Source organism: Scyliorhinus torazame, chromosome 21 (assembly GCF_047496885.1).
Source record: "Scyliorhinus torazame isolate Kashiwa2021f chromosome 21, sScyTor2.1, whole genome shotgun sequence".
NCBI lineage: Eukaryota > Metazoa > Chordata > Chondrichthyes > Carcharhiniformes > Scyliorhinidae > Scyliorhinus > Scyliorhinus torazame.
In genome coordinates, this window is record NC_092727.1 from 97,483,608 (window position 1) to 97,505,925 (window position 22,318).

A 22,318-nucleotide genomic window follows, 5' to 3' on the forward strand; every position below is an offset into this window, starting at 1 on the left:
GCGTCTGGTCCTCAGTTTCTCCTCATCCTACTATCCAGACGACTCCTAATGCTTTTGTATCATTTCTAAAATGTGCGTAGAACTAAATACAAGATGCCAAACCAGTGTTGTGGCAGGTTTATCATTGTTCTTTTTGTACTGTATGCCTCTATTTATAAAGCCCAGATCTTGTATGTTTTATTAACTACCCTCTCAACCTGCCCTGTCACATCAATGCTTGTGCACATATAGCCCTCCCTCCCTAGCCTCTCACTTATTCCCTCATACCCCCCTTCCCCTCTCATGTTTAAGGCTGTGAGTAGAAAGAATGCCTCTACATTTTAACATCAAACCCTAAAAATATGCAAATTTGAACATCCTTTCAAAAAGAATTAGTAAGAATCAAGGTATAAAAGAAATGTGATCCAGGTCAGTTTTGTTTATTTGCAACTAAAGATTTTTAAATGTCTAAAATATCCCCCAAAGACCGAAGTTAAAAATAAAACCTATTTACAGGTTAGATGTAGGGATTTTCTTCTCACACTTAATGAAACTAGCAGTGTCAATAAACTCTTTAAAATGTTGAATATTTAGGGCAGCACGGTGGTGCAGTGGATAGCACTGCTGCCTCACGGCGCCGAGGTCCCAGGTTCGATTCTAGGTCACTGGTATGGAGTTGAGTTTGCACATTCTCCCCGTGTTTGCGTGGGTTTCACCCCCACAACCCAAAGATGTGCAGGGTAGGTGGATTGGCCATGCTAAATTTGCCCTTTAATTGGAAAAAATGAATTGGGTACTCTAAATTTATTTATAAAAATGTTGAATATTTTAAAAATGACATGGATAAATAAAACCACAGATGAATACCTACTTGTACTGCATAATGGAACTGCAAGTTGAATATGCTGGGCAGTATTTGAGTTTAGAAGAATGAGAGGTGCTCTTATTGAAACATACAAGAGGGGACTTGATAGGATAGCGATCCCGGTGGAGAGCATTTCCACTTATGGGAGAGACTAGAAGCAGGGGCCATAGTTTAAAAATAAGGTCTCCCTTTTAAGATGGAGGCAGGAGGGTCATTAGTCCATGGATTTCTCTTCCCCAGAAAGCAGTGTAGGCTGGGTCATTAAATATGTTTAAGGCTGAGTAGGAAAGATTTTTGGCGGACAAGATAGTTGAGGGTTATGGGGCACAGACAGGAAAGTGGAGTCGTGACCAACGCTGATCTTATTGAATGGGCAGGCTTGATGGCAGAATACTCCATTCCTGTGTTCTCAACTGTGCACCATCACTGATCAAGCACAGTTGTATTTGTCATACTCCACTCTGTACCAGTTCCATATCATATGTGTGTAAATAAATGAACCACCACAAACTCAGAACTAGTATTTGTGTTTAATTACATTCAATGAGCTGTTATTGCAAAACAAAGGGAGAACATTTCAGAAATGTTACAGCTTTTAACCCCAATGCCCTCCTTCAGCACAATACAGGTCTGTTCTACATATCTGAAAAAAAAACAGCAATATTTTAAAATCGCAAAGGCACAAACCAGCAGAGATATTGCCAATCCCTTTGGACACCCCACTGGGTTGAGTCTCTTTTCATGTAGGCAATGTGCTCCCTCAACCTCTAGTCACCCCCCCCCCCCCCCCTCTTTCTGGGTGCCCCCATGCACATGGGGGTTGGGGTTCACCAAGCTCCCACCCACTCTTTCTAGGTACCAGCCAGCATCAAGGGTGCACTTCTCTTCCTTTGGCTGCGATTTCCTCGTCCCCATCTCCAGGTATGCCATGGCATTTTTCCTTTCCCAAGCACCTTAGATCACTTTTTCTACCTTCACTGTGGGCTTCTAGCAGATTTTTTTCTCCTGAAAATAATTCCAAAATAAGCAGCTTTCTCTTCATAATGGCTTGTTTTAAATAGTGTTGGAGAAGTACTAACCTAAGCACAGATCACTTGAGCCAATCTTTGCTACAATTCCTGTAGATTTAAACTCTGAGAAAGGGGCAACTGAGCTTATATAACCCACCTGTCACACACACAAAGCATAGGCGAATACACTTTCTTACAAAATTGAACCATGGGTTTAAAATTGACCAACGTTCTAATGGAATCTCTGCTGCTATTGTATTCTCTTTAAAGCACTATGCCTGGTTTCTTTGTAAAACTCTTATGAAACAAATCCTTCCGTCTTCCACTGGTCCACTTTTTAAATATTTGCTGCCTTTTCTGGTTGTAGAACTTTCCTTCTCTATAAAGCGGTCTAATTTGTACATTGGCTAGCTTCTCTCACCTCTCTTCCCTCAAACTCTGACCTTTAACTGTAAAGTAGTACTATGTAATCTTAGGATAACATGATACGATAACAGGAAAGCCGACATGGAACAAACCAGAGATTGGACACATCTTAATACAGTTATGCAAATACAATGATTGCTGCACCGTAACATGATCAAGCAATTATAAAAAAAAATCATGTAAATATTACATAGCCTGACATTCAAAAAAATCAGGGGTAAAACTCTTAGAATTGATCAACTGTTGAGCTCCTTTGTTAACTGCCATGAATAAAGGCATTGAGCGGTTGTGGACAATGAAGGGCAAATCTTTTAATATAGTCTCCCATCTCCCTAGCTTTTGGAGACCACTAACAACAACACAACTTCTTTGTCTACTGAACAAGGCTTGGTGCAATGACTGATAGCTTTTATATATCATGCTTTAAAGTAATACGGAGGCATTCGTCTCCTAAAAACAATCTTTAGGGCTGACTACTGATACTGTAAATATAGTGGAGCTCGGATAAATGCATACCGCATCCATGGCAAATATCTATTCGCTGGCACTATTAAAATCCAATTGCACACACCTTCAATGCCACAAGGGCTAGGATGTTTCTGATAGTCAAGGGCAACAATCTTGAGTTTGAACCTTGAATTTTTATATAGGCCGTTAGATCTTTATTGAATGCGAGACCCGAACTTCTATATTCACGGTGCGTTAAAATCTTTTTTTGGGGGGGGGGGGGGGGGCAAATTTGCATTGATCAGGTTTTGACTGTGTGAAACATTATCTGGCTCAATGTAATCTTATTCTTTTATAAATCAACAGTAAAAGTCCCCATTCCAGACTGTTTAATTGTAAATGATCATTTTCCTAGCTAGGCTTTAAAAAAATTTATATCATTAAATGCTAGTAAGTTGCCAACAGCATGGTACTCAAAAGTAAGTGCCAAGCTGGATCCCCATTTATTTATTTTTAAATACACTGGCTCCACATCACATCTTATTTCAACATTGACCAGTAACACCACATTCAGTTGGGGTGGATAAGCAATGATCAAGATGAATGAGAAGACATCACTGTGCCTTTATCGACCATAAATGCCGAACACCAGAAAACTGAAGAAAACGGTAACACCAACCAGGGAAACTGTGGCTGGTGCAGTGAAGAACTGACGGTAATTGATGCGATAGTACCAGACTACAGCAAGCATGATGACAAAAACTGGGATCATCAGATTGCCAACGTTAAGGGCAGCTTGGTTTTGTTCCACCACGGAGGAAACAGCAGGGCCAGGGGAGGATGAAGTCTGCGAAATGTGACAGTGGATGACACAGTTATCTGTAATGTTGAGGGAGCCAAGAGTGCGGGACTGGTCCTGCAGAAGCTGGCCCTGGTAAATGAACTTCATTTGCTGCTCTTGCCCTGGGAAGTATTTGCTGGGAAGAGGGAAAAAGGGGACACAGAAACAGGGAGAGAAAATGGAAAGAGGCGAGTCAGAAAATTAGAACAATTTTCATAAACTCTAAATGGAGAAATAATGCGGAGGTCAGACAATATCTTAGCATAAACAGTGACAAAAAGAAAATCTACACCCAATTATAGAAGGTAATTCCTAGTTCCATGATTCTGTTGTAAATCTTCTCTTCTTCACCTGAGGTTTCTTTTTAGGGTTTGGTTCCACAGACATCAGCCACCCTTCTGCACTTTGTCAAAATGCCCAGTATGTGTGTTAAGAAGAGCAGCATGGAAAGATTTTTGCTGTATAGAGAATGAAAATTGTTCACTGTGGCTGGAAGACCTAAATATTGAGACCTAATGCTAAGACTTCTAGCAATTGTCCTGTAGACAATGTCCAGCATGTGCTCCTGGTCACAATGACATATTTTGTTTCCTAACCCAGTAAGCAACAATAATGTAGAATAAGTTAGTCTTTTTTAGACTAGTAGGTGACATACACGCCAAATAAAATTTTAAGGTCTGCATATACTAGCAGAAAGGGCCATTCTATCTACATTCAAATTGAAGACCTTTGAGCATCCACAAAATAAATTCTCTGCTGTGACGTTACAGAGGCAATTGAAATGTAGGGATCTTAGATTAGACGCAAAGTGTCTTCCTCATTCTTCCAAGCAAGTAAGTGGCAGTACAACTCAGTTGGAAGTTGTCTTGGCTTAAAAGGGGGGATTTCCACCCATATTGAGCATGATAGACGCAAGTTGACACTTCAGGGTAATAATCATAGAGCACATGCAATCCTTACTGGTAGTAGAAGAAGTGGAAACTAACCATTAAAACTAAATCAACTGGTCATGTATTGCATTGTTGTTTGAGGGACAAACATTTTACACAAAATGTCAAATGAGATTCACCTCCGTAGCAAATGTGGCTACACCCCAAAGCAATATGCTGTATATGTGGCTGCTTCAGATGACTGAGATGTGATAAGCTGCATAAGTGCCAATTCTTGCTTTGTAAAGTAACTATGCCTTGGACCTCAGCCTGTCCATATGGTGTTTGAATTCCACACCGTGTAAAGGTTTTGACTTCAGCTGCATACAATCATCACCGAATGCTGCTAGATGGTCTATGCTGAATACAGATAGAGCCAAGGTGCTAAGAAAAAAAAGATATTGGATTCATTGCTACCAGCTTTGAAACTGGTGAATGACAAAAAGGGCACTGGACAAGATATAGTCCAGAGACAACCCCGGCAACTATAGACCGGTGAGCCTCACGTCTGTAGTGGGTAAAGTCTTGGAGGGGATTATAAGAGACAAGATTTATAATCATCTAGATAGGAATAATATGATCAGGGATAGTCAGCATGGCTTTGTGAAGGGTAGGTCATGCCTCACAAACCTTATTGAGTTCTTTGAGAAGGTGACTGAACAGGTAGACGAGGGTAGAGCAGTTGATGTGGTGTATATGGATTTCAGCAAAGCGTTTGATAAGGTTCCCCACGGTAGGCTATTGCAAAAAATACGGAGGCTGGGGATTGAGGGTGATTTAGAGATGTGGATCAGAAATTGGCTAGCTGAAAGAAGACAGAGGGTGGTGGTTGATGGGAAATGTTCAGAATGGAGTAGTCACAAGTGGAGTACCACAAGGATCTGTTCTGGGGCCGTTGCTGTTTGTCATTTTTATCAATGACCTAGAGGAAGGTGCAGAAGGGTGGGTGAGTAAATTTGCAGACGATACGAAAGTCGGTGGTGTTGTCGATAGTGTGGAAGGATGTAGCAGGTTACAGAGGGATATAGATAAGCTGCAGAGCTGGGCTGAGAGGTGGCAAATGGAGTTTAATGTAGAGAAGTGTGAGGTGATTCACTTTGGAAGGAATAACAGGAATGCAGAATATTTGGCTAATGGTAAAGTTCTTGAAAGTGTGGATGAGCAGAGGGATCTAGGTGTCCATGTACATAGATCCCTGAAAGTTGCCACCCAGGTTGATAGGGTTGTGAAGAAGGCCTATGGAGTGTTGGCCTTTATTGGTAGAGGGATTGAGTTCCGGAGTCGGGAGGTCATGTTGCAGCTGTACAGAACTCTGGTACGGCCGCATTTGGAGTATTGCGTACAGTTCTGGTCACAGCATTATAGGAAGGACGTGGAGGCTTTGGAGCGGGTGCAGAGGAGATTTACCAGGTATGGAGGGAAAATCTTATGAGGAAAGGCTGATGGACTTGAGGTTGTTTTCGTTGGAGAGAAGAAGGTTAAGAGGAGACTTAATAGAGGCATACAAAATGATCAGGGGGTTGGATAGGGTGGACAGTGAGAGCCTTCTCCCGCGGATGGATATGGCTGGCACGAGGGGACATAACTTTAAACTGAGGGGTAATAGATATAGGACAGAGGTCAGAGGTAGGTTCTTTACGCAAAGAGTAGTGAGGCCGTGGAATGCCCTACCTGCTACAGTAGTGAACTCGCCAACATTGAGGGCATTTAAAAGTTTATTGGATAAACATATGGATGATAATGGCATAGTGTAGGTTAGATGGCTTTTGTTTCGGTGCAACATCGTGGGCCGAAGGGCCTGTACTGCGCTGTATTGGTCTATGTTCTATAGGCTCAGGAAACTTGCATTTAGCACTAAAGTACTTTCAGACTGAGAATCCAAGTTGTATTTTGCAAATAGCTGCAGTCCTTGGTGTAAAGGAGATACCATGCTCTGAAATATGTTGGGATGGAAGAATTTCTGGAGTACAAAATGACACAAATAAATTTAATTAGGGTCCAAAAGGAATAGTTTTTAGTTGAGAAGAACACAGAGCAAAGTTTTGGAACTTTCATTGAATCACTGGGAGACTGCAACAAACAAGCCAACAATGTAAATAAGGATAGGTGTGTGTCACAGCTGTACATGGGCTGCAACAACATAATTGCATTTCATAAACACTGGGAGCAGATTTACGGCTCACTGGGACAGCTTGTAACTACTGTCTAGGGAATGAAATCTTTAACAGTGCCACAGTTGAACAACCACATTAAAAGAAAGCATTTTCACAGTCCAGTGGAGTCAGTGAATCTCCTAAACAAACTATCTGAATAATATGAAGCCATTCTGAACCTATCCCAAGAAAGAATGAACAAACTTGCATTTATGTAGCACCGTTCATGCCCTCAGCTCACAGATTACTTTTGAAAAATGTCATGTGGGCAATCATGCAACCAATTAGCACCGTTACATTTAAAAGAAAATAATAAGCACGGGATCCTAATTATTTGCAAAGCTCACAGACAACGTAATTTTATTACCTCTGCTGATCAGACCTCCTGCCTATGCCCTATTGAAGCAAATGGTTCATTTCAGCTGCTGGAATGCTTCCAGATTCAAACAAGAGTATGTATAGTCACGTAAAAATAAAATGCATATTAAAATTGACCCTGTGAACTTTGGCCTAAAAAACCCATCATTTTTTAAAAGAATATTTACCTCATGTAAAAGTTGACCCTACTGAGGTCAAAGCCCAAAAAAGTTCAGAACTAGGAATATGGTCCCCGGAAAGGTAGGGGTTTTTAGTTCAGACGGGCAGCATGGTCGGTGCAGGCTTGGAGGGCCGAAGTGCCTGTCCCAGTGCTGTAATTTTCTTTGTTCTTTGTAGTACAATCTCTACAATTACATCAAAAACCTGGATTAATTTTAAAAAGTTGCACTTTCCTCCAGTCCCTACTTGGTAATTGAGGTAGGAAGAATGTAGACCAATTTAGAATGTTTTTGTGTGTGTGTGTGTTTTGGGGGGGGGGGGGGGGGTGGTAATTAGTACATCGGAAAATCAGAATTGTTACAGTGCAGGAGGAGGCCATTGGGCCCATCGTAGCTGCACTGACTCTGAATGAGCAAGTCACTAAGTGCCAGTCCCAAGCAACTCTGCACATTCTTCCTTTTCAGATAACTAATTCCCTTTTGAATACTGACTCCACCAGAGTCTCAGGCAATGGATTCCAGACCTTAATCAATCATTGCATGTGAAGCTTTTTTCTCCTGTGCCTTTTGATTCTTATGCAATTACTTTAAATAAGTGCCTTTTTGACTTCGATCCTTTCATGAGTGGGAATTGTTTCTCCCTTTCTACTCTGCCTGGACCCCTTCGCGATTTTGAGTAACTCTATTAAATCTCCTCTTGGCTTTTTTTCTTCAAGGAAAACAGTCCCAACTTTCTAATCTATATAACTGAAGGTCCTCATCCCTGGAGGCACTCTGATGGACCTTTTCTGCAGTCTCAAAAAATGCCTTCACATTCTTCCTAAGCAATACTCCAGCTGAGGTCGAACTAGTGTCCCAATAAAGCTTATTACAAGAGCAATAAACAGCACACTTGGAAACAGGATCCAGGGTCCAATTTCTAGAGCAAGCTTTAAATAAATGGCCAAGTCTTGTGCCCTCAATTATCGCCCTCAATTTTCCTGAGAAGGGAAGAGAAGGCTTAAGCCTTGCCAATATGGCCCTTGAAAATACTAAGTCAGTGCAAACCCCTGCACCAACGTCTAAGTAAAGGACTAGGAGCTGTTAGCATGACATTTTCCAACTGCATGGCCATTCCCTTCCCTTGGCCTCCAAGCAGCGTGGTAACCGCAAGCCCAGACGATGCTGTTGTTTCCTCTCCTGGGGTGGTAGTGGTTGGGAGAAACTCCTTAATAAGGAGAGAGAATAAACATCTGGTACGAGTCACACTCCCCATTACCCTGTGGGTCCCTTTGAGATCCATCTAAAGTGGGCCGGGGAAGTGTTTTAGTTGAGAGTAAGCCCTCGAAAACATAATCAATGTAAAAGTTGACCCCATGACATTTTGCCCAAAACATTGGTCTCAAAAATTTAACTTTAACCGAGCATATGCCGAATTCTGATTTCAAATGTAGAGATTAGCTCAGCTTTTGGCTCATTCAATCGAAGCATTTGCAACGATGCACCTCCTCTGGGATACGAAAGGTAATAAAAAGACTTCCCAAGCTGGGTCTCCAGAGAATGATCAACTAAATCAGCCACTGAGCAGTTCAGGACAGAGAAGCCAGGAGGGTTGGGGTTCTTGTGTACATCCTGCTGGTGTGCTGGGACAAATGCTTAATAACCCTTCAACAAGCCCAGACTACTGTGACATGGCACCTACCTTGTATACGAGTGCCAGATTGCCAGAGATCAATCCTGGGTGTCACTAAGGTTCTGAAGGCAATATTTTTTTGTTTATTTGTTCATGGGATGTGAGAATCACTGGAGATCAGCATCATTTACCCACCCCTAATGCCCAAGGTGGTGTTGGTGCTGATTAGAAGCATAGAAAATAGAAGCAGGAGGAGGCCATTCAGTCCTTCACATCTGCTCCACCATTCATTATGATCATGGCTGACCATCAAGTTCAACACCCTGACCCCACCTTCCACCCCATATCCCTTGATAGCCTCAACGGCTTTCTGTGGTAGTGAATTCCACAGATTTGCCACTCTCTGGGTGAAGAAACTTCTCACCTCAGTCCTAAAAGGTTCACCCCTTATCGTCAACCACATTCTTGAACTGTTGCAAACCATGAGGTCAGTAGTTACGCCCACAATGCTGTTGGGATGGATATCCCAGGACTTTGACCCAGCGACAGTGAAGGAATGGCAATTTGGTTGCCAGTCAAGATGATGTGCGTCTTGGATGAGAACTTTCAGATGGTGGCGTTCTGCTGCCCTTACAGAGGACACCTGGTTGGTATCTGTTACAGATTTTAAAGGTGCTGACAAAGGAGCCTAAGTGGGCTGCTGTACTGCATCTTGTAGATGGTACACACTGCTGCCACTGTGTGCCAGTGCTGGAAGGAGTGAATGTTTATGGTTGTAGATTGGGCGTTAATGAAGCGGGTTGTTTCGATCCTTTATCAGTTCTGCAAAAGGGTCAATCTACTTGAAACGTTAACTGTGTTTTTCTCTCGCCACAGATGCTGCCAGACCTGCTGAGTATATCCATCATTTTCAGTTTTTATTATAGGGTTGCTTTGCCTGGATGGTGTCAAAACTCTATAGAGTACTGATGGAACTACATTCGTCCAGACAAGTGAAGAGCATTCCATCTCTCTCTTCACTTGTGTCTGGTAGATATTGGACAGGATTTATGGAGTCAGGAGGTAAAGTCCCAGCCTCTGATCTGCTCATTTAGCTAGTATTTATATGGCTGGTCCAGTTAGGTTTCTAGTCAACTGTCCAGTTTTCCCCTGCCACCCCACAAGCATGTTGATGGTGGGGTATTCAGCAATGATAATATGCTTGAACATAAAGATGACATGGTTAGATTATCTTTTGTTGCAGATGGTCATTGGCCACCACTTGTGTGGCATAAATACTATCTAACACTAATCAGCCCAAGCCTGAATGTTTTTTTAAATAAAAGTTCCAATTATTTATTTTCCAATTAAGGGGCAATTTAGTGCGGCCAATCCACCTAACCTGCACATCTTTGGGTTGTGAGGGTGAAACCCACGCAGACATGGGGAAAATGTGCAAACGCCATACAGACAGTGACCCGGGGCCAGGATTGAACCCAGGTCCTCAGCGATGTAGGCAGCAGTGCTAACCATTGTGCTGCCTAGCTTAAGCCTGAATGTTGCTCAGGTGTTGATGCATGCAGGAACAGACTTTAGTATCTGAGGAGCTGTGAATCGTACTTAACATTGTGCAATCATCAACAAACATAGTCACTCTGACCTCATGATGGAAGGAAAGTCATTGATTAAGCAGTTGATGATCGGGACTAGAACACTACCCTGAGGAAATCCTGCAGAAATGTCCTATAATTGAGATAATTGGCCACCACAACCATCTTCCTTTCAGCTAGGCGTGACCCCAATAAGAGACTCACTCTCTTCCCCCCCCCCCCGCCCCACCACCATCCCACTGATTTCATTGACTTTAACTTTACCTAATTTGTTATTTGTCTGATTAAAAACTTTGACCTTGTAAAAAATGATCTTGAACATCTTAATAGGTTTACGAGACAACATAAAATCCTTTATTCATGATACCTAGAGTTAGTAGGTTATGGAGTTAGCTCTAAAAAAGTGACATCCCCACAAGTCCAGCTGCTTGAATTCCTTGTCTGAACAAAATAGAGTTCTTGCCTTGAGGAATTTGTGCATGAATCTGACAGATAAGAGTCACCTGCAGGTGAAGTGCATATGAATTATGAACTGGTTGAATGCAAGCAGAGAATGTGGCTATTAAAGGCAGCTGATGGGCTCCGTCCCTCAAAACAGCTTTTGGCATTTTCCACAAGAGGGGAAGGACTATTTATTTAAAACTAAAAAGACTGGCTTTTCTGAAGGAGAGATATAGATCCTTGGGAGAATTCTGAAAATGTATCTATCTTGTTAGTGGCTCATAGTATTAGGAAAAAAAAGTAGTTTTAAGGGGTTTATATTTATAAATATAAAAAATAGAGTATAGTTGTAAGTGGGTTTAATTTAATGGTTCTGTGTCTGGAAAGTTAAAACCTATAGTTAGATTCATGCTGGACAAAGGTGTTTGTATGTGTGGAGGTTGGTTAAGTTCCAACTGTGTTTCTATTGTGCTTAGAGAGGGCTAAGGCATGAAGAATAAATAGGCCAGTAGAGGTGTGCGGGCATTGCTTTGCAACTGGGGGATTGTAAGGTAAAGAAGTTTTTTAGTTTAGTTTAGTTAATTTAATTGCAGTTGGAGCTAGGCATCGAGCAAGAAAGCAGCTCTCCCAGCTCTGTTAGAAATGAAAAATGAAACGAAATGAAAATTGTTTATTGTCACAAGTAGGCTTCAATGAAGTTACTGTGAAAAGCCCCTAGTCGTCACATTCCGGCGCCTGTTCGGGGTGGCTGTTACAAGGAACCGTGCTGCTGGCCTGCCTTGGTCTGCTTTCAAAGCCAGCGATTTAGCCCTGTGCTAAACAGCCCCAAAAGTACTTGGTTTAAAAAGCTAGACTCTACGCAGATGACATACTCCTTTATAAAACAGACCAGTTGGGGGGAAAATCGCAAGAATTATGGGAATACTGGAGGAATTTGGCTGGTTCTCAGGTTACAAACTGAATATGGGCAAGAGCGAGGTCTTTGCGATCCAGGCAAGGGGGCAGGAGAGGAGACTGCGGGAGATGCTGTTCAAAGTGGTGGGAAGGAGTTTTAGATACCTGGGGATTCAGGTGGCAAGGGAGTGGGATCAGCTTCATAAATTAAATTTGGGCAAGGTGATTGAGCAACTAAAAGGGGACTTCCATAGGTGGGATGTGCTCGCCCTGTCATTGGCGGGGTGGGTACAGACTGTGGAGATGACAGTCCACCCGAGATTGCTGTTTGTGTTTCAGTGTCTCCCAATCTTCATTCCCACGGTATTTTTTAGGAAGATGAACACGGCGATCTCGGGATTTATATGGGCCGGGAAAGCCCCGAGGGTGAAGAAGGTCCTTCTTGAGCGGGGGTGCGGGGAGGGGGGCTTGGCCCTTCCGAACTTTATTAACTATTACTGGGCGGCCAATATTTCGATGGTTAAGAAATGGGTAATGGGGGAGGGGTTGGTGTGGGAGTGAGTGGAGGCGGCATCTAGCAAGGGCATGAGTCTGAAGGTTCTGTTAATGGCACCTTTGCCATTCTCGCTGGCTTGTTACTCCACAAATCCAGTGGTAGTGGCAGCCCTGAGAGTGTGGGGGCAATGGAGGCAGCACATAAGTGTCGGTGTGGTCACCGATCTGTGATAATCACCGGTTCGCTCCGGGGGGGCTGGACGGGGGCTTTAGAAGGTGGCAGCGGGCAGGGATTGAGAGATTTTGAGATCTTTTCATTGAGGAGGGTTTCGAGTTACGGGTTACGGATTTTGGCCGGAGGCAAGTTCCAGGCTTCCCTCACCTCCCTCTAAGGGAACTAGAGGATAAGGCGATGTCTAAAACAGTGGTTGGGGAGGGGAGGGTCTCAGAAATACATAAGGAACTGATGGAGTGGGAAGGGGTCCTAATCGGGGAGGTGAAGAGGAAGTGGGAGGATGAGTTGGAAGTCAGGCTATGGGCGAAGGCCCTGAGGAGAGTCAATGCATCCTCGTTGTGTGCCAGGCTTAGCCTGATCCAGTCCAAGGTGTCCACAGAGCACATATGACTGTGGCCCGGAGGAGTAGGTTTTTTGAGGAGGTGGAAGACAGATGTGGGCGGTGCAGGGGAAGCCCGGCGAATCATGTACATATGTTTTGGGCGTGTCCGAAGCGGAGGGGATTTTGTCAGAAGTCATGTCAGAGATCCTGGAAGGGAGGATGACTCAGAGTCCAGAGGTGGTGATATTTGGAGAGTCGGAAGATCCGGGGAGGGGGGGGTAACAGAGGCCAACGTTTTGGCCTTTGCCCCTGGTGGCCCGGAGACGGATTTTGCTGGGCTGGAGGCACTCGGAGCCTCCAAAGCCAGGGGTGTGGGTCAGTGACATGACAGAGTTTCTTAGGCTAGAGAAGATTAAGTTTGCCTTAAGGGGTTCATTACAGGGGTTCGCTCGGAGGTGTCAGCCGTTCATTTACTTCTTTAAGGAAAACTGACCGTCAGCAGTGGGGGGAGAGGGGGGGGGAAGGAAAGGGGAGGCATGGAATTGAAGAATAAGGGCAGGGAGTCTAATGTATGGGTAGCTAGGAGTTAGGGCGGGGGCAAGTTGGGTATGTTATTGTGGGGTTTACGCGTGTGTTGGACCGCTCTGTTGTTTAGAATGTTAAAATTATAAATACCTCAGTAAAATATTTTCTATAAAAGGCTTGAGGGTACATCTCTCTCAGCTTTGCTAGAATACCAGACTATTGAGTAATGGTGAAGCAAGCTGTTTGACAGTGTAGTTGGAAAACCTGGAATGGATTCAGCATGTAAACCGCTAAGGGAAAGCATGGGGAAGGCACCGTTACTCAGTTTGCAGATGATACAAAGATATGTAGAGGGACAGGTGGTACTGAGGAAGCAGGGGGGCTGCAGAAGAACTTGGACAAGCTAGGAGAGTGGGCAAAGAAATGGCAGATGGAATACAATGTGGAAAAGTGTGAGGAAGGAGGAAAGAGGAATGGAGGCAAAGACTATTTTCTAAATGGGGAATTGCTTAGGTAATCAGAAGAATAAAGGGACTTGGGAGTCCTTGTTCAAGATTCTCTTAAGGTTCAGGTTCCTTCGGCAATTAGGAAGGCAAATACAATGTTAGCATTCATGTCGAGAGGGCTAGAATACAAGAGCAGGGATGCACTTCTGAGGCTGTATAAGGCTCTGGTCAGACCCCATTTGGAGTTTTGTGAGCAGTTTTGGGCCTCGCATTTAAAGAAGGATGTGCTGGACTTGGAAAGGGTCCAGAGAAGGTTCACAAAAAAGATCCCTGGAATGAAGAATGGTTGAGGACTCTAGGTCTGTACTCGTTGGAGTTTAGAAGGATGAGGGGGATCCTATTGAAACTTACAGGATACTGCGAGGCCTGGATAGAGTGGACGTGGAGAGGATGTTTCCACTTGTAGGAAAAAAAAAGAGGACACAATCTCAGACTAAAGGGACGATCCTCTAAAACAGAATTTCTTCAGCCAGAGGGTGGTGAATCTGTGGAACTCTTTGCCGCAGAAGGCTGTGGAGGCCAAATCACTGAGTGTCTTTAAGACAGAGAGAGATAGGTTCTTGATTAATAAGGGGATCAAATATTATGGCTGGGGGGGTGGGGGAGAAGGAAGGAAGGAGAATGGGGATGGGAAAAATATCAGTCATGATTGAATGGTGGACCAGACGCGATGGGCCCAGTGGCCTAATTCTGTTCCTATGTTTTATTATTATGAGCACAGTAAGAAGTCTTACTGCTCCTTCCTCAGGCGATTCTCCTTCCTCACATTCACCTGAGGAAGAAGCAGTGCTCCGAAAGCTAGTGATTTGAAACAAACCCGTTGGACTTTAACCTGGTGTTGTAAGACTTCTTAATGTGCTCACCCCAGTCCAACACTGGCATCTCCACATCATTATTATTATGAGACACGATTTTAAAGCCCGTTTTTGGGAGTGGAGTTTGGAAACGAAACTCTCATGTGAAAATCATCTGGGGGGGGGGGGGGGGGGGGGGGGACTCGTAGGAGAAATCCATGGACACTACCTTGAGTTCAGAGCCGAATGTGTGTATTTGACCACAGTCATCTTATGTGCTTAAAAGGGACTGTGTTAATGAGACCATTGTAGATTACGAAGTACTTTGTAATAATCTGTGTCAATCCTAAAACCTGTGTAATTGTTAATTAAGGGGGAACTAAAAGCGTATTGTATCATAATCCAATTTTTTCATGTTTAATAAATGTTCTTTCCTTGTTAAAAATAATATTTATGGTCTTTTGAGCCAGGGTTCCATTTTGGGATCTTCCCATCCAGTTATAACATTAACTGAGATCATAACACAGAGAATGCAGAGCTCTGCAACAAGTAATTTAGAATCACCAAGTCCGTGGATTGACTTTGAAATCTCATCAGTAGCTCAGCTGGAACATTTTAAAATGCTTCAAAAACAAGCTTGGTGAGATGCATTCATTCATCAAAAGATGCCTTTGGCAGGTCATACTTGCTAAGTCTGCAGGCAGCAGCGACTAAACAAGGTCCCGGATCTTTGTCAACTCAGATGACTGTTTGCATTTATAGAATTTGAACTGTTACTACAGTCAACAGATTATTCTATAACAGCTAACAATATTTTGCACATAGGATTGGTTTCATTTTAAATATTAGAAATTACATTGTTGCAAAATAAAGTTGAAAATATTTTCACAATTGATATTTTATTAGAGTTTAAAAAATAATTTTAATTTGGCATTCCAGAGAGTCTGACAACAAAACACTCTGCGATAATAGTGCGTTTAAATCTTCTGAACAGTCTTAACTTACAAATATCTTACCTCTTCAGAAACCCAATGGTATCATCTGGTTTCACTCGTGCAACCTCTTCAGTGTCATTTAAAAACTTCAGCCGTACCTTAATTTGCCCTTCACCCTCCCCGTTATCCACGGTGTGAGGGTGAATGTTACAGTTCTCAGGCAGTGTCCGGTCCAGTCCCGCTCCAGTGCTAATCGCACTTGTTGAAGCTCTCTTGCGTAAACCCTGTATGTTCAAAAGAGGATCAAGACTCGAATCGGTTAAATTGGAAGCTCCTTCAATTGGCACCTGTTCACTTATGGGTCCATTGCTTCCAGGAGATGCTCCCATTCCAGAATCGCCTTCTTCCTCTGGTTTCTGCTCAACAGGTGCAGTGGCTGACTGGGCTTCATCTGCCTCAGGTGTCGCTGCATTTGCCACATATCTCTCTACACTGCTTAGACCCACTAACGATGAGTTCCCTGTCGTAATAATGGTCCCAAATATTTGATCACTACGATCAGCAACATGCGTGGAGAGCCAAGCGAGAACAAGCGCCAGTACCAGGAGAACGATTCCACACAGAACTGTAACTTCATCACCAACTCCTTCGATAAATGACATGGCGGTGGCGTCCATTTATAGAAAATTCTCAAAAGTACTAAGAGAAAATAAAAACAGTCAATAATGTGTTGTAATCTGTGATCATAACAATTTCTTGCTACCCTCAACACTAACAAACATATTTAATATTCAAATATGTTTTGCTGTTCACTTATTGATTGCAACCTACTGCTAACAATTAGTGAAATTTTACATTAAAAATTCTGTTCTCCAATAATTTATTAGCAACGTAAACAAAATAGCAAAGTGGGAGTTTAAAAATGTTGAATTATTAAATAATTTGAGTTAAGCAACTGAGTCAAGGCAATTCAGATAAGTTATCACACATTGTCAGATTCAAAAGCCCTTGACCAGAATAAGGTCACACATTAATTTGCCCTAGACAGCTCTCTCAACTTGGGACGGCAGCACTCAGATTAAACTAAAGAAACTAAATATTGTACCATGTTGCTTACTCCTTCTTTAACAGGGGCCATCGTGGAAGATTCAATGTTTGCAAAATATTTTAGTTTTGAATTACATAGCTGTTACAAAATGATAGAAAAAACCTAAACAAAGAAGTTATATCAAAAGGAGGTCAAGGTCACACTTGGGTGCGTCGGAACACCAATAGTGCAATAACAAACTTAATTAAAAGATATTAACAGGCAAATACTGGAGGCAGTGGCCTGGAATGATCTTGCAAACTAAGGCACAAAGTATCTTGTGGCTGGTGAGGATTTTGACAAGGATTAAGCCAAGAAGAGCCATTTACCCTAATACTGGTAGAGATAGTTGGAGCCAGGTGAATTTGCATTAAAAAAGGTCTTAGGAATGACTTCCAGTTGCAGTTCAATGAATACTTACAATAACAGGCATGCAGAACGATAAAAAAGAAAATTGGATGAACAGTACATGGAGGAGGAAGACAGATACAAGTGGCTGTGCTTTCTTTCTCCAGGGAATTGGAAAATGATAACATATTCTGAATATCGTAAGCAACTGCCCCATTAATTAAGAAATTAGATATAATGCGATAGGTTGGCTGCTATACAATACCACAACTTGCAAAAGGTTGAACCCCTTGCAGTGTAATTTCAGTTTGATGGACTGCAATGCAGATCAGGATTTTTTGGAATGGAGGTCATCTCCTCCTCAACTGAATCTCAGTGACTTAAGAGTGGGCACATTAGCATCTAGTAGGTACCATGAAGAACTTTCAGCTGCATCTCCTGTTAGCAGTTGTTGGCTGACAGTGGAAACAAAAATCAAATAATCTCCATTAGAATTTCCTTCTTTTATCATGCCACGACAACCACTTTGGGCACTTCAGATGCAAACACAGAACTGTTAAATATCTGAAATATAACCACACACTTCCAACTATCAACCACCTCAGTGAAGGAGCGTGTGAAGACATGCTTTCTGATATCACCACTGAACTGCTTAGCTCAAATTTTAAGGTTATGCCAGCTTATTCTGAACTTTTCCACCAGTGAAAATGACTCTTCACTATTTATCCTATCAAATCCTTTAATTATCCTGGACATTTCATTTAGAGCACCCCTTAACCTTCTTTATTTTCAAGATAATACAAGACCAGTCTATGCAACACATCATAATGTAACACTTTTTGGCCCTGTATTTTTCTGGTGAATCAGCACTGTAACCTCTGCAGAGTCAATAGTTCTATATTGCTCTGTGTAGAACTCCAGGTGAACTTTAGCCAGAGCTCTGTACAGATGTAACACTACTTCCACCAATGAAAACTCATTGGTTTCTTCATCTTAAATTTTTACCAATTGTTCAGCTGCCTTGGTCTCTTTCCCCTTCCCCATAACATCTTGCCCCAAGTCTTTACCAAGCACACAACCAGTTCGACTTGGTCCAATGCTTCAGCACTTTCAATCTTATGTCACCCATCTTTCTAGACTCCTGTCTTCACCACGTTCTTAACAAACACCCTTTATCTTTCTGTCCTCTGTCGTTAATGCCTTATTTTTCCAACATCTCTTCCCTCTCTTGAATTTGCTGTTACAACCTATTTCTCGGTGTGCACCTCCCCTGTCATTCTCTTTTCTAATTTGTCAAATTCAGTTTCTGCCCTGACAATAGCATTCCCTGCTGAAAGTCACCAAATCCTTTGTAGATTTGTCCACAGTAAGTTATCCTTAGTCACATTTAAATGTTCATCCTGACAATTGGGGCTAATTTAGTCCAGGAATTACTGTTGGTAATGTCAGGTAAAGGCATTAACAAATTTGTATGACCTTACTCTGAATGCTATTTTAATGAAACAATACCGCATTTAAAATAAAACAGTTAGGGGCCTCTGTTAAAATATTTTATCAACTAATATCACCAACAATCACCATTTTATCTATTTTGCACTCCAACATGTGGCACAGGACATACCTGTCCTTAGTCTGAAGATTCTTCAGTAATGCACTGCTGGGGTCCACATTCTTATATTGAAGCAAACTGCCTCTATTAATAATAATTAAGGCAGAGTATAGCTGTTACTTTTCTATTTAACAGGACTTTAAAATCTTCATTGTAACAATGATAATCTGAAGAAATAAAATAACTTGTATTATAGTAGTATTTCTCAAGTCAAATTTATTAAAACAACACATGTTTAAGTCCTTGCCTCATATTGGCACACAATGACATAAACGAAAGATAGGCTCCAAAATGTCTGTTTTGTATGAAACAATTAAATCCCTGCAGTATCACTAAAGTCATATTTCCATGTCAATCTTTCCTTTAGATTATTATGGGGTTACATGGGACCAGGGATAATTACACTCCCTTCTTGATTTGTAAGTGATGGATGAATGTGGAACTGAGACGCAATTCATTTCCTACATGTAGACTCAACCAATAACCATGACCATGTAAATTATGCTCAGCACCACAAGTGCTTTGACAAAGTGTCATCCAGACTTGAAATGCTAGCTCCCTTCTCTCTCCATAGATGCTGTCAGACCAGCGATTGTCCAGTATTTATGTTTTTGTTTCAGATTCCAGCATCCGCAGTCATTTGCTTTAACCACAAGTGGGATGTGGATTACATCCCATATGGTGATTCTCAGGTTAAATGACTAACAGTCAGCAAACCCCCCCCCCCCCAAAAAAAAAGGGGAAAGCCACCTGTAGCCATCTGGAACTATGGCAACTTTAGTATCTATAGTTCAATGGGTCTCCTTATTTAACACCATGTCAGCAATTCTTAATATCAATCTGGAATCATGAACTTTGGTGGCCATCTTTGGGGTGGTCGGACTTGCAGGGGCTGCAGACGGGAGTGAAGGCGGGTGGCTTTGCCTCGTTAATAGCCCGGAGACGAGTTCGGCTGGGGTGGAGGCTCTCTATTCCGGCCAGTGTCTCGGTGTGGTTGGGTGATCTTATGGAATTTATGCATCTGGAGAAGGTCATGTACACAGTCAGGGGGTCAGTTGAGGGGTTCTACCCGAGATGGCAGCCATTCATTTCCTTAATTAAAGAGTTAGTCACTTTCAACTAACTTGGTACTGTGAAATACCTTTTATTCTAATCTAGTCATAAATGTACATTATTAAAGAAATCAAAAAGTATGCCATAAAAGTCAGACCATTGCATGGTCTAAAATCACCTTGGCATGAGTGGGCAGGAGGTAACTTGAAACATCGCAAGAGCATTTTTGATGCCTGGTGGGTTATATCGTGCTGAGAGCCAGCCTACCCGATTTTGATTTTATGGGTTCTTTGTGGTAGGAAATAAACGCTTCGACATTTCTGAGTGGGCTGATTTCAACTGTCCAGCATTTTGAGACCATCTCATTAGATATTGCAATACCCTAAATCTGACCCTTGAACCATCTAGGTTCATTTTTATACCAATTCCAGAGTTCTTGTTGCCTATTATTCCCACAGCACTTTTCCATAATTGTGTATTGCAGAGTTGGATGATTCTGTAATTTTGTACCATTCGACCTTAAGACACTGGGTTCCAGGTGTGACAGGTTTTATGCCCACCATGCCCTCCAGAATGACCATGGCTTTGCCCACAGAGTATTCCCCTGGGCAAAGTACCAGGGCGCTGCAAAGTCAGCACTGAGGGTCCTGTCAACTCTGCTGCCCCTCCGCCCGCCCCAACCCCTCCATCAGAGGGGCTGGGTCGGGGGCAGGCACCTCCAGTTCACAAATCTGCCCATTCAAAGGGGAGGCTATGCTGGCTGAGAAAGGGGCTGTCCCCGTGCTCCACTCCAGGGCGAGGCGAACTCGGCCTCAGTGCTGCCCAGCCCCGAGAATGAAGCTCCCGCTGTCACACTGGCCCGGCCCAGATACTCGAGTAACTGCACAAACAGAATACAACTCGCTTGCCCGCCGCGGCCTCACCTGTCCCCTAACACCATGTTCCCGGGCCGCTGAGAGTCGAGTCCCCGCGAAATGTCGGCTCAGCAGATTCCTCCCAACCTCCACCGCCGCCACTATCAACACACACAACGCGACGTCATCGCAAGCTGCGCTCCTCTGGCTGGCTCGCCCAGCCGGGCTGCGTCATAACGTCACCACAAATTGCGCTCCTCTCGCTAGCTCGACCAGCCGGGCTGCGTCATGACGTCACCGCAAGCTGCGCTCCTCGCTGGCTCGCCCAACCGGGCGGCGTCGTGACGTCATCGCAACCAGCGTCCCTCTCGCTGGCTCGCCCAGCCGTGCTGCGTCATGACGTCACCGCAAGCTGCGCTTCTCTCGCTGGCTCGCCCAGTCGGGCTGCGTCATGGCGTCACCGCAAGCTGCGCTCCTCGCTGGCTCGCCCAACCGGGCGGCGTCGTGACGTCATCGCAACCTGCGCCCTTCTCGCTGGCCCGCCCAGCCGGTCGGCGGCATGGCGTCACCGCAAGCTGCGCTCCTCGCTGGCTCGCCCAACCGGGCGGCGTCGTGACGTCATCGCAACCTGCGCCTCTCGCTCGCCCATCCGGGTTGCGTCGTGACGTTATAGCAACCTGCGCTCCTCTCGCTGGCCTGCAACGTTAAGTGGTCGGCCTGAGGATCCAGGTCAATCAAACAGAGAACTTTCTGTTCACCTTCGGCTCTTAGTGAACCCCAACAAGTTTACTTTCAGGTTGCAGCTGCCTGACATTCGCAGTCAGAAGCCACACCCGAGTCATTAGCCCCAGGTCTTGTACCATGTAAAGGAAGCTTCTCTAATTGCATTTTCCATGTATTTAATTATTTTAACCCAATTACTCTGCATTAGTCATTTGCACAACTGTTAATCTGTTCAGTAGGCCTGATGAGATTTGACAAAGAGTCATCCAGACTGGAAACGTGAGCTTCCTTTACTCTCTACAGATACTGTCAGACCTGCTAAGTTTGTCCAGCATTTTCATTTTTGTTCCTGACGACGTTTATTTACATTTGGAGTATTACAGTCTCTGTTATTTTACTTGAATCGATACCAGTTAAAGTTATTTTTGTGCCTTTATTCCAACTGTCCGTGCCACTTTATTTTCTTTGTCTTAGTTATTGTTCTTTCTGTTGAACCGTGCAACTATTATTCTGTATTTTTCTTTATACTAGTTAACTAACATCACACAGTTCAATACATCAATCACAGCTCCTTTATTAAAAGAAAGAGATTACAAACCACTGAAGTGGATAAAGTTATTTACATACCTAGTTACATCTTAAAACTGAGACATTAACCTGTTTTTTATTTGCAGATACTGGCTGAACTGTGTATTTCAAGCATTTCCTGTTTTTATTCCACATTATGCTCAAGCTCTGAACCACAACCAGTTTCCTGGAATCTTTAATTGACAGTTTTGATTGTATGCTTAATATGAATCTCCAATTGAATGCGACACTTGGATAATTTTTAAAATCTTGGTGCTTCTCCATGAAGGAAATATTTTCATAAACTCACACAGAAGCATCAGGTGGGCGGCACAGTGGTGCAGTGATTAGCACTGCTGACTCACAGCGGTGAGGACCCAGGTCACTGTCCATGTGGAATTGGCACATTCTCTCCGTGTCTACATGGGTCTCACCCCCACATCCCAAAGATGTGCAGGTTAGATGGATTGTCCACATCCGGCACTTAATCTATTAAATGTAAACTATTGGGCCCGATTTTATGGGCACGTTGCACTTGAGCGA

At 43.2% G+C, this 22,318-nt stretch overlaps 1 protein-coding gene across 4 annotated transcripts; it reads right to left on the minus strand.

The window, feature by feature from the left end:
* Nucleotides 1–1,359: 1,359 nt before the first annotated feature.
* On the minus strand, nucleotides 1,360–20,720 carry tmub2 (transmembrane and ubiquitin-like domain containing 2). 4 transcript variants are annotated; one of them, XM_072487116.1, is made up of 5 exons: nucleotides 20,555–20,706; nucleotides 18,591–18,662; nucleotides 17,383–17,424; nucleotides 15,616–16,233; nucleotides 1,360–3,704 (listed from the first exon to the last, which is right to left on the minus strand). In XM_072487116.1, the coding sequence occupies exons 4-5, from the start codon at nucleotides 16,209–16,211 to the stop codon at nucleotides 3,353–3,355; spliced, it is 948 nt and encodes a 315-aa protein (XP_072343217.1). In that variant the 5' UTR covers nucleotides 16,212–16,233; nucleotides 17,383–17,424; nucleotides 18,591–18,662; nucleotides 20,555–20,706; the 3' UTR covers nucleotides 1,360–3,352. The 4 variants fall into 4 exon arrangements, with proteins under 4 accessions (XP_072343217.1, XP_072343219.1, XP_072343216.1 ...); XM_072487118.1 differs by lacking the exon at nucleotides 17,383–17,424 and having other exon boundaries at nucleotides 18,591–18,745; nucleotides 20,555–20,709; XM_072487115.1 differs by lacking the exon at nucleotides 17,383–17,424.
* Between the last annotated feature and the right edge of the window lie 1,598 nt (nucleotides 20,721–22,318).